The 13336-nt window shown below is 34.6% G+C and overlaps 1 protein-coding gene across 1 annotated transcript in view; it reads left to right on the forward strand.

The window, feature by feature from the left end:
• POLN (DNA polymerase nu) overlaps nt 1-13336 on the forward strand; it is a 329088-nt gene that overhangs the window by 80072 nt on the left and 235680 nt on the right. The window contains exon 13 of the mRNA XM_078148556.1: nt 1091-1156. Coding sequence (XP_078004682.1) covers nt 1091-1156 — 66 coding nt within the window. The remainder of the gene's footprint in view (nt 1-1090; nt 1157-13336) is intronic.

Here is a 13336-nt window from a genome sequence, read left to right on the forward strand (position 1 = left end):
TCCGTTTCCCCTCCACTGTAAAAGCCTTTTCTTGTCTGTTTTATGTGAGATAATTTACACCATTCTACCTCTCCGTTTCTCCTTCTCCCAGTATAATCCTCTCTCACCCCTTAATTTTATTCTCCAGATATCATCCCTTCATCTTCAACTCACCCTGTGCCCTCTATTTATCTATCTATCTGTATATACACATACATATAATTTTTTCCCTCCAACTACCGTAATACTGACAAAGGTCTCATGAGTTACAAATATTCCACGCAGGAATGTAAACAGTTCAACCTTAATAAGTCCCTTATGATTTCTCTTTCCTGTTTACCTCTTCATGTTTCACTTGAATCTTGTATTTGAAAGTCAAATTTTCTATTCAACGCTGGTCTTTCCATCAAGAATACTTGAAAGTCCTCTATTTCACTGAATATCCATTTTTCCCCCTAAAGGATTATATTCAGTTTTGCTGGGTAGGTGATTCTTGGGTGTAATCCTTTCTCCTTTGCCCTCTGGAATATTATATTCCAAGCCCTCCTGTCCCTTAATGTAGAAGCTGAAAGGTAACTAGATTGAGAATTTCATGATGAAGAAATGAGTATTGAGATTGGCAGTGTGTTTTATATACAAACAGATAAGGTTTTATGTGCCTTAAACATGGTAGGCACTTTAAGAAGTGCTGAAGTTATGAGGTTTTAAAGGGATATATGAAGAGAGCTTAGTATTTCTCCAAAACTTAAACCATGACATTGTTAATATGCAATCTGTGTTTTACATATTACCAACAACTTTAGGATTCATTGTAATATGTTCAAGTAGTTATTACCTCCTAGAACTCCGTGCTTCAGTTGACCCTACATACTTACAATAAGGACTTATTTGGTGATGGAACATTGTCCCCTCTCTCCCCATAGATGGACCTTGCTTTAGAGACTGAATAATTCCCAAAGAAATTGCAAAGGGGGGAATTTAGGCCCAGAAGTTCTTTTGAGTCCATAAAAGGTCACATCTAGTATCTTCTAGTGAATTAAGTGGATAACATGGTTAGACAGGTTTTTAACTATTTATACTGATCTTAAAGTGACTCTTTTTATTGTTAAAGGGGTTTGTTGCATCAACATGGAATCAGACTGGAACTGTGAGTGGCAGACTTTCAGCCAGGAAACCTGTAAGTTAGTTTTTAAAAAATAAATATCATTATTCTTCTCTCAGACATTGGGAACTTTGTCTAGAAATGCATTTGTTCATTTCCAATAGAGTGTCCTCAGTCAAGAAAAATAAAACCTAAATACACAGTAAATGCTATTCTTTATTCTACCTTTATGTCTAAATTTTATTTTATTTTATTTTTTTGGTTGGGCAGTAGGGGTTAAGTGACTTACCCAGGGTCACACAGCTAGTAAGTGTTATGTGTCTGAGGCCGGATTTGAACTCAGGTCCTCCTGAACCCAGGGCCAGTGCTCTATCGACTGTACCACCTAGCTGCCCTGCTACCTTTATGTCTAGAAAGGTACTAGTAGCAAGAGTTCTTTGGTATATGGGCAAATCTCACTCTTCACTACTCTTCAGTTTATGGTGTAGCCAGTTTTATATGTACACTGGAGGAATGGCAAGAAGTCCACCTTGGCTATACTGTAGCATGTGAGAAGGATAGTAATGTATAATAAAGGTGGAAAGGCAGGTTGGAACAAGGTTGTAAGGGTTTTTTTTAGAAAACTGCTTTGATCCTAGAAGCAGTAGGGAACCGTTAGAATTTATTAATATTAATTATAATGAGTTAATTAAGAGACAATTATTTTATTACTTTCACAAATTTATTATTTTTTTTTGTTTTTAACATTCTTTTTTTCTATTTTGAGTTCCAACTTCTCTCCTTCCCTCCCACCTCCTCCTCACCCACATAGAAGGAAAGCAATATAATATCAGTTATATCAATTATACATATGAAATCATACAAAACATATTTCTATACTAGACATGTGGCAAATAAAGCAAAAAAATTTAAAAAGTGAGAAAATTATATTTCAGTTTGCACTCAGAGTGTATCAGTTCTCTCTGTGGAGGAGCATAGCATTTTTCATCATGAGTCCTTTGGAGTTGTCTTGGATTACTGTATTGATCAGAGTGGCTAAGTCTTTCACAGTTGACTATCACCACAATATTGCTATTATAGTGGACAATGATCTCCTGGTTCTACTTTACTCCACTTTGCCTCAGTTCATGTGTCTTCCCATGTTTGCTGAAGCCATCCTACTTGTCATTTCTTATAGCACAATAGTCCTCCATCACAATCATATATCACAACATTTTTGTCTGTTCCTCAATTGATGGGTATACCCTCAATTTCCAATTCTTTGCCACCACAGAAAGAGCTGCTATAAATATTTTTGTTCATATAGCCACTGTTGTGCTTCCCTCAATGATTATCAGTTGATGTCAATTAGTCAAACAGACTTAATTAGCTTTCAGAAAGCAGTATATCCTAATGTGATAAATGAAGAGCAGTGGGTATAAAATATTCACTGAAAAGTCTGTGATGCAGTCTCCCACAAGAACATACAGAATCCAGGGGAAAGAGAGCTAAAACTTCAAGCATATGTGTCAACTTGTAGCCCCTGGAAATCTTTTAGCTGGAGTCCTCAAAGTGTTGAACACTTTGTATATGGTATGGTATGGTATAGTTTACTTCTATAGTTCTTGTTCATTGGCCTTTTCTGTATGACTTTGTCCTTGCTTCAAAGTGGAGATGCTAATGCCATCATTGCTGTTCTGGGGACACTGATAGAACCCTAATGAGAAATTAAAATCTTTCAGACCTTTTTACAGGAGTTGGGGTAAAGACTTCTTTCAAAGCCATTCCCTTTTTGGGGGCTTACCTGGAACTACTTTTTTCCCTCTATTCTGGGCAGATACTGGAATGCTTGAGTTCCAAACTAGCTAATTTTTATTTAGGCAACACAAGATAAGACTTTTCTCATTACATTTCCTGTTGTATCTAGTTGGAAAGCTTTTGACTGATTGAGTCAGTGGTAATGACTAGGTCTTGTTCACACTTAGTTTATACCTCTGATTGACTGATTAATAATAGAGAAGAAAGGTTTAGTCCTCCTGTGAATGATTAAATAGGGGTATAGATTGGCCTCCTTAAATAGCCTTTCAGTATCATTAACTTTATAGCAATAATATAGGGATAAGATTAAATAACAACAGTAGGCCAAAGGTCTATACTATTAACTGCTGTCTGTAGGCAGTCTCAGAATTAGATAGTCTGATACTCTTGTTAGGGCTGTTGGCAATAGCTGTTACCTTCCTACTATTCTACTTTAAAGGCATACTTATGTGATTATGGCAACTACCAAGTGCTTAGGGGACATTGTGTAAAATAAGTGATTTGAATTGTATAAGGTTAGTCCAGAAAGTCTTTCTGGAAGGAAGAAATTTTAAAGCTAGATTTTGAAGGAACACAGGGACATAGAGCAGTGAAGAGGGTAGATGAGAACATTCTGAATGAAGGGAATGATAACTGAAAGCAGAGTTAGGAATTAGTAAGCCACAGATAGAAAGATAAGCCATAGATAGAAAGTAGATTTGTTTACTAGGTCAAAAAGTCATAGAAAAATAGAATCTTAGGGTTAGAAGGAACTTTAAAGATGCTCTGGTCTTACACCTTATCTAGTATATAAATACCTCCTATTAGCAATGATTTCAAAAGTGGAGGCCACAGAGTGATCTCAATGAGTCAAGGTGAGTCCACTCCAAGTGGTCTGTGATCAACCAGTTGGAAAGTAGGATAATGTTTTATTTCCTACCCACAGTTATATCCAGGTATGAGGATTATATTGGATTGAATTTGGATTGGATTATATATAAAACAATGACATCACCTTCTTCAGTGCTACCCTACTCTGCCCCCTCTCACCATAAGCCTCCTATGTGGTTACTTCAGTGTGGGCCCCTCAAGATGGTTATAACCTAATCCTACCCAGTTACCTGTGGCAACTGTGAAGGCACAAATCTCCATCCCCTAAATACCCATTGTCCGTCCCCTACTGTCGTTCTCCCCCCCCCCCACCGCCCTGACAATCTTATCTTTCAGTGGGAAAGAATGAATAGCACAGGATGAACAGATATGAATAGGTTGAGATCATATTATTCTCCCCAACATATATATCCTTTAAACTTTCTTATTTCTGTCAAGGACAACACCATCCTTCTAACCACCCAGGTTTGGAACCTTGGCGTTATCCTTGATTTTCCACTTTCTATCTTCTAGCCATTTAGTGGCCAGTTATTTCTACCTGTACATCAAATTTGCATCTGTCTCCTTCTTCCTGCTTAGATAGCCCCTACCCCAGTTTAAACCCTGGTCATCTTTCATCAGAACTATTGCAATGATCTCTTAATAGGTTTCCTTGCCTCAAATCTTTCCTTTCTCTACCTTATCCTCCTCACAGCTTTCTGAGTTGTTTTTCCAAAAGTTCAGGTCTAATCATGATGGTTCCCAAACCAGTAAGCTGTAATGGCCCCCTATTGACTTTAACATTAGATAATTTTTTATCTTTATCTCATACTTTTTCAATTTTCCTTTTTGTATAAGTCTTATAATGTACATAATTATTAGTGCATTGTGGTTTTTGTTAAGAAGTAAATATAATATATTGAGTAAAAAAATTTACTTATGGAGTGTATGATTAAAATTTTCAAGACAGACCACTGATTTATAGCAAAATAGTCATCTAACTACACTCTTTTTTTTGGGGGGGGGTAGGCAATGGGGTTAAGTGACTTGCCCAGGGTCACAGAGCTAGTAAGTGTTATATCTCTGAGGCTGGATTTGAACTCAGGTCCTCCTGAAACCAGGGCTGGCACTCTATCTACTGTACCACCTAGCTGCCCTAATTTAACTATACTCTTGAAGAGGCATTAGATTTGTTTGTCCAGACAAAACTGGGGCTCGTAGATGAAAGATGCAGGGAGACAATTTTGGTTTTTAGCATAAGAATGTTCTGACAACTGGAGAAGTCCAAACAATAGAATGGGCCTGCCTTATGAGGTAGCGAATACATTATTGCTGAGAGTGTTCAAGGAGAGGAAGGATGATCACCTGTAATGCAGGATATTGAAGAAGGAATTTATACACTGAGCAGGGGAGATGTAGGTGACACCTAGGGTCCTTTCTCATTCTCATTGTCTTTTGTTCTAGGCCATTGATATGCCACAATTTTGGATTGGAACTTTTATTAGCTATTTTATATAATTGAATTTATTTTAGGACCTCCCATGATTGTATAAGGTTGTAGTGACAATGGGGTGGTCAGATTTCATTTGTTATATCAAGTGTCATATTTGATGAATGCTTTTGTTCTTTAATTTTTACCTAAAGCTTTTCTTTGGTTTATCTATTTGTACCTAAAAAATTAAATTAAATATGACCAAAGTAGATTATTTCATAATGTGATAATGAGAGCCTTTCATTAAATCCTCTTATTAATTCTCACTCAATTCTGGCAGTGATTAAGAATTGGGTGTGCCAGAGACAGAAATAACACATTGGAACTTGGCAAACATATTTATCTTTTCATTACTGAGAATGTTACATTTGATAATTTCATTTTGAAATTCATCTAACCCAAGCCAAATAACACATAGCTAACAGATTTATATAGTTTCTTCTAAATGATTAAACAAGCTTTCATTTTTGGAGAGAGTGTGGACAATTTGGGACATTTTAAAACGTATTTTTAAAATTATCACTGTTTTACATGACAGCAGTAAGAATATCTGCAAAGTTGATAAATATGCAGAATGTCTTACAAAAGACTGAACTATATATAATCTTGCCCCTGAACTATGATATGTATTTAATTGAACTACAGCATGAAAGAGTTATGTCTTGGGCCACACGATGGTGCTGTATACTGGCCATATAACAAAATGTAGGCTTGAGTTACATATTTTAGTTTATAAGGGTGTACAAAAAACTGATAGCTTCATATCTTTTAAAATCAGGTTTGAGCTGCCTCTTAACACTCTAGAGGCTAATTTTCACTTCAGAGAGGATGTTATAGTACCAATTATCTCTAATGAAACCTAGTGCCACTCTGTTCTGTATGTTATGTGCTTCATAATTACACTTGATAAAAGGAAAATGTAGAAAATGGTGTTTATTTTTAATAGAACTCTCTGGATTTTTGCCTTCCTCCATATATAACTTTTGAGGTAGATTTGTTCACTTTTGGTTCATCGTTTTATTATATATTCTGTCCCCTTAGTGTAATAATTGTTTCTACAACTCCTGTCATTCCTTATTCCGCCTTTAGTGGAGTCATTATAGATTATAACTTAAGAATTGTGAAAATAAACCTGATTCATTTTTATTTATACAACTACACAGATATGTATATCTTTAGAAACATGCCACAATATGGCAAAAGATATTATTCGTCCACTTACACTTTCCTGTTTATATGATCAAGTGAAACTCTTTGAGTGGTTAGAGATCTCTTCCAGGGGCTTTCCAGTGTTACAGGGCTTCATGCAATCAGAATGGTATTATCCATAAACAAAAACATCTGGAAGATTTCATTGGGAATCCCTCTTCACCTTGGATTCTGTGCTGAATCTCCTCCATGACAACAGCATACACCTTTGGTTAGCATCCGTCTCCCTGTTTTATACTTGACCGGATATCTATGATAAGAGGATTATTGAACAAGGTTATCTTTTTTTGTTCCATGTGTCAAGGAATATTGAATGATTTTGATGTATGTATGGGTAACACCTTTAGGAAGAGAGTCTTTAAGGTGGAATTTGTTCTACTACCTCCAATGCTTTTGCATAATAAAAAGTTACAGTGGAATCTTGTATTCTATATCTTTCAGTCATTTATGTGATGGTAAAAATAAGGTCTGCTGTAGAATATTGCTTATAAAAGTTCATCTGTTTCCTGCTACCTCTGGAAAGATGCTTTTGATGCATGTGGGGATGTTTCTCATAACATTTTGTGTAGATGGGAAAGCAGAAATATAGGTTGATAGTTGCTGATATTCTATTAGTCACTTTTTTTCAATATTAAAAAGATTTGAGATTTTTTCCCCCACAACTTTGATATCTTTCCCTGCTTTAGATGTCTTTAGAATGCGCTCACAATTACGTCTCCTGCATGGATTTCCTCTGTTTAGACTTGGTCCATTCTTACTGTTTTAACCATCTATGTTTTCTTTTCTACCTATTCTGTAAGCACATCTGAGGCTTAGAGTCCAATTTTGGTCTTAATGATAAAAAGTTTCTGATAAAAAGAAATTTCAGACCTTTTCTATTTTCTTCTTTTTTTCATCTTCCTTCTATTTTTGTCTTTATTTTAAAATTTTATTATTTATTTTTAACTTTTTTTAGGTAATTGGGGTTAAGTGACTTGCCTAGGATCACACAGCTATTAACATTCTTTTCTTTTTAAATTTTAAGTCCCAAATTCTCTCCCTCTCTCTTATACCCTTCCCCACCCATAGAAAAAGCAAGCAATGTGATATCAATTATGCATGTGGAATCAACAAACATATTTACATATTTATTAGCCATATTGCAAAAAAAAAAGCCAAAAAAGTGAGAAAATTATACTTCAGTTTTCACTCAGAGTTAAATCAGTTCTCTTTCGAGAGGTGAATAGCATTTTTCTATCATGAGTCCTTTGAAATTGTCTTGGATCACTGCATTGATTAGAGTAGCAAAATCTTTCACAGCTGATTGTCATTACAGCATTGCCGTTACTGTATACAGTGATCTCCTTATTCTTCTCACTTCACTTTGCCTTTGTTCATATAGATCTTGCCATCTTTTTGTGAAACCACTGCACCTCATCATTTCTTATAGCCCAATAATACTCCATCACACTAATATGCCACAGCTTTCTCAGCCGTTTCCCAAAAGATGGGCTTCCCCTCAATTTCCAGTTCTTTGTCACCACAAAAAAAAACTGCTATAAATATTTTTAATAGCATTTTATTTTTTCCCCCAATCATATGTAAAGGCAATTTTAGCATTCATTTTTACAAGTTTTTGAGTTCCAAATTTAAATGATAAGCAATTTGATGTGAGTTATATATGTGCAATCATGTAAAACATATTTCCATATTAGTTATCATTGTGGAAGAAGAAACATATTAAAAGGGAAAAAAAACACCAAAAAAAAGTAAGTGAAAAAAGCATGCTTTGATCTGCATTCAGTTCTTTATCTGGGTGTGGATAGCATTTTTTTTCCATCATGAGTCCTTTGGAATTTTCTTGGATCACTGTGTTAACTGAGAAGAGCTAAGTCATTCATAGTTGATCATCACACAGTGTTGTTGTTATTGTGTACAATGTTTTCCTGATCTTGCTTATTTCAGTTTGCATCAGTTTATACAAGTCTTTCCAGGTTTTTTTGTAATCTGCCTCCTCATCATTTCTTATTGCATAGTAGTATTCTATTACATTCATATACTACAATTTGTTGAGCCATTCTCCATGAGCATCCCCTCAATTTCTAATATCTTGCCACCATGAAAAAGGCTGCTATAAATATTTTGCACATACTAGGTCCTTTTACCTTTTGTATGATCTCTTTGAGACACAGACCTAGTAGTCATATTGCTGAGTCAAAGGGTATGCACAGTTTTCTAGCCCTTTGGTCATAGTTCCAAATTGCTCTCCAGAATGGTTGCATTAGTACACAACTCCACCAGGAAAGCATCAGTGTCCCAATTTTCCCACATCCTCTCCAACATTTATTATTTTCTTTTTCTTGTCATATTAGCAAATCTGATAGGTATGAGGTGGTACCTCAGAATTGTTTTAATTTGCATTTATTCAATCAACAGTGATTTAGAGACTTCTTCATGTGACTATATAGCTTTGATCTCTTCTTCTGAGAACTGCTTGTTCATATCTTTTGATCATTTATCAATTGGATAATGGCTTGTATTCTTATAAATTTGACTCAATTCTCTATGTATTTGAGAAATGAGGTCTTTATCAGGGACACTCGCTGTAAAGATTATTTCCCAGCTTTCTGCTTTCCTTCTAATCTCGGTTGCATTGGTTTTGTTTGTGCAAAAGCCTTTTAATTTAATATAATCAAACTTATCTGCTTTACATTTCATAATGCTTTTTATCTGCCGTTCATGAATTCATTTCTTTTCCATAGATCTGATAGGTAGATTATTCATTGCTCTTCTAATTTGTTTATGTTATCACCCTTTATGTCTAAATCATGTACCCGTTTTGACCTTATCTTGGTATATAGTATGAGATGTTGGTTTATACCTAATTTGCGCCTTATTGTTTTCCAATTTTCCTAACAGTTTTTGTCAAATAGAGAGTTCTTATCCCAAAAGCTGGAGTCTTTTGGTTTATCAAACAATAGATTTCTATGGTCATTTACCACTGTGTCTTGTGTACCTAATCTATTCCACTGACCCACCACTCTCTTTCTTAGCCAGTACCAGATAGTTTTGATGATTACTACTTTATAACATGGTTTGAGATCTGGTATTGCTAAGGCACCTTGCTTTGTATTTTTTCATTAATTCCCTTGATATTCTTGACCTTTTGTTCTTCCAGATGAATTTTGTTGTTATTTTTTCTAGCTCTATCAAATACTTTTTTGGTAGTTTGATTGGTATGGCATTGCATAAGTAAATTAGTGTAGGCAGAATTGTCATTTTTTATTATATTGGCTCAGCCTATCCATGAGCAATTGATATTTTCCCACTAGTTTAGATCTGGCTTTATTTGTGTGAAAAGTGTTTTCTAATTGTGTTCATTTAGTTCCTGGGTTTGTCTTGGCAGGTAGACTCCCAAGTATTTCTTATTGTTTACAGTTCTTTTAGAGGGAATTTCTCTTTTTGTCTCTTGATGCTGGGCTTTGTTTGTCATATAAAGAAATGATGATGATTTTTGTGGGTTTAACTTGGATCGTACAACTTTGCTAAAGTTGTTATTATTTTAAGTAGTTTTTTAATTGATTCTCTAGGATTTTCCAAGTATACCATGATCTCAGCTGCAAAGAGTGATAGTTTTGTTTCTTTGTTGTCTATTCTAATTCCTTTGATTTCTTTTTCTTCTCTTATTACTTTGGCTAACATCTCTAGTACAATATTGAATAATAGTGGTGATAATGGGCATCCTTACTTCATCCCTGATCTTATTGGGAAGGCTTCTAGCTTATCCCCATTACAGAAAATGCTTGCTAATGGTTTTAGATAGATACCGCTTATCGTTTTAAGGAATGCTCCCATTATTCTATTCTCTCCAGTGTTTTTAATCAGAATGGATGTTGTGCTTTGTCAAAAGCTTTTTCAGCATCTGTTGAGATAATCATATGATTCCTGTTGGTTTTGTTATTGATATCGTAAATTATATTGATAGTTTTCCTAATATTGAACCAATTCTGCACTCCTAGTATAAATCCCATAGTGTATGATTCTAATGATATTTTGCTGTAATCAGTTTGCTATATTTTATTCAAATTTTTCTCATTGATATTCATTAGGGAAATTGAGCTATAGATTTCTTTCTCTGTTTTAGCTCTTTCTGGTTTAGGTATCAGCACCATATTTGTGTCATAAAAGGGATTTGGTAGACTCCTTCTTTGCTTATTTTTCCAAATAGTTTATATAGATTTGGAAGTAATTGTTCTTTAAATGTTTGGTAGGATTCATTTGTGAGCCCATCTGGCCCAGGGAATTTTTTCTTAGGGAGTTCATTAATGGCTAGTTCAATTTCTTTTTCTAAGATGGGGTTATTTAGGCATTTTATTTCCTCATCTGTTAATCTGAGTAATTCATATTTTCGTAAGTATTCATTGATTTCAGTCAGATTGTCAGATTCATTGGCATATAATTGGGCAAAATATTTCCTAGTGATCGCTTTAATTTTTTCTTTATTTGTGGTGATTTCACACTTTTCATTTTTGATACTGGATATTTGCTTTTCTTATTTCTTTTTTTAAATCAAATTAATCAATGACTTCTCTGTCTTCTTGGTTTCTTTATAAAATCAGCTCCTAGTTTTATCTATTAGCTCAATAGTTTTCTTGCTTCAATTTTATTAATCTCACCTTTAGTTTTCAGGATTTCCAATTTGGTGCTTAGTTGAAGATTTTTAATTTGTTCTTTTTCTAGTTTGTTTTAGTTGCATGTCCAATTCATTGACCTGCTCTTTCTCTGTTTTGTTGATGTAAAAATTTAGAGAAATAAAATTTCCCCTAAGTACTGCTTTGGCTGTATCCCATAAATTTTGGTATGTTGTCTCATTGTTGTCATTCTCTTTAATGAAATTATTATTTCTATGATGTGTTCTTCAACCCACTTATTCTTTAGGATTATTTTATTTAGTTTCCAATTAATTTTTAATCTATCTTTCCAGTGCCCTTTGTTAAATTTAATTTTTATTGCATTATGATCCAAAAAGGATATTTCTGCTTTTCTAAATTTGATTTTGAGGTTTTTGTGTCCAAATACATAGTCAATTTTTGTGTAGGTGTCATGTGCTGCCGAGGAAAAAGACATATTCTTTTCTGTTCCCATTCAATCTTCTCCAAAGGTCTGTCATATCTAACTTTTCTAATATTCTATTCAACTTCTTAGTTTCTTTCTGGTGTATTTTTTTGATTGGATTTATCTAGTTCTGAGAGGGGACAATTAAAGTCTCCCACTGGTATAGTTTTGCTGTCTATTTTTTTCCTATAACTCATTTAATTTCATCTTTAAGAATTTGGATGCTATACCACTTGGTGCATATATGCTTAGTATTGCTATTACTTCATTGTCTATGGTACCTTTTAGCAAGATGTAGTTTCCTTTCTCTTTTAATGAAATCATTTTTTTTTTTGCTTTTGCTTTCTCTGAGATCAAGGTAGCTACACCTGTTTGTTTTTTTCACTTCAGCTGAAGCATAATATATTCTGCTCCAGCCCCCTACCTTTACTCTTTCTGTGTCTCTCTGCTTCTGGTGTGTTTCTTGTAAACAGCATATTGTAGGATTCTGGTTTTTGATCCATTCTGCTATCCACTTCCATTTTTTGGGAGAGTTCATCCCATTCCCATTCCCAGTTATGATTACTAATTATATATTTCCTTCCATCCTATTTTTCCTCCTGTTTATCCTCTCTCTCCTTTCACCCTTTCTGTCCTCACCAGTGTTTTGCTTCTGTCTACTGCTTCACCTGATCTGCCCTCCCTCATAAATATTTTTGTAAAAATACGTCCTTTTCCTTTTTCTTTGTTCTATTTGGGATACAGACCTACTAGTGGTATTTCTGGGTCAAAAGGTATGTACAATTTTATAGCCCTTTGGGCATAGTTCCAGTATGTATTCCAGAATGGTTGGACCAGTTCACTACTCCATCAACCATTCATTAATGTACCTTATTTTCCATCATCCCTTCCAGCACTTGTCATTTCTGATGCATCATGTTAGATGGTACCTCAGAGTTATTTTAATTTGCATTTCTCTCATCAGTAGTGATTTAGAGCATTTTTTCATCTGACTATAGAGAGCTTTGATTTCTCTTTCTGAAAACTGCCTGTTCATATCCTTTGACCATTTATCAATTGGGGAATGGTTCTTATTTTTTATAAGTTTTGACTCAATTCTCTATATATTTGAGAAATGAGGCCTTCATCAGAGAAATTTGCTTTAACATTTTTAAATATAGCTTCACTGTCTATGGTACCTTTTAACAAAATGTAGTTTCCCTTATTATCACTTTTAATTATGTCTGTGATCATGATTGCTACTCCTGTCTTTTTTACTTCAGCTGAAGCATATTAGGTTCTGCTCCAGTCCTTTATATTAACTCAGTGTGTTTCTTTCTCTTTCAAGTGTGTCTTTCGTAAACAACATATTGTTGGATTCTTGTTTCTGATCCATTCTGATACCCTATTTCATTTTATGGGTGAACTCATCCCTTTCACATTCACAGTTATGATTACTAACTGTATATTTCCCTTTATCCCATTTTCTTCTACTTATTCTTCTCACTCTCTTTTTATCTTGACCCTCCTCAAAAATCTATTTTACTTTTCACCACTGCTTCCCTTAATCCACCCTCCCTTTTATCATCCTCTCTCTTCTATTCCCTTCCCCTCCTATTTCCCTGTTGGATAAGATGGATTTCTATACATGATGAGTATGTATCTATAGTCTTTCCTTTTTGAACCAATTCCAATGAAAGTGAGGTTCAATCATCACTCTCCCCCCCCATTTCTCCCTCCATTATAAAAGCTCTTCCTTATACACACCTTTTATGTGAGAAAAATTTTCCCATTCAACTTTCCCCTTCCCCTTTTTTCCAGATTATCTCTCTTTT

Source organism: Phascolarctos cinereus, unplaced genomic scaffold (genome assembly GCF_003287225.1).
Source record: "Phascolarctos cinereus isolate Bilbo 61053 unplaced genomic scaffold, phaCin_HiC Scaffold_9;HRSCAF=440, whole genome shotgun sequence".
Taxonomy (NCBI): domain Eukaryota; kingdom Metazoa; phylum Chordata; class Mammalia; order Diprotodontia; family Phascolarctidae; genus Phascolarctos; species Phascolarctos cinereus.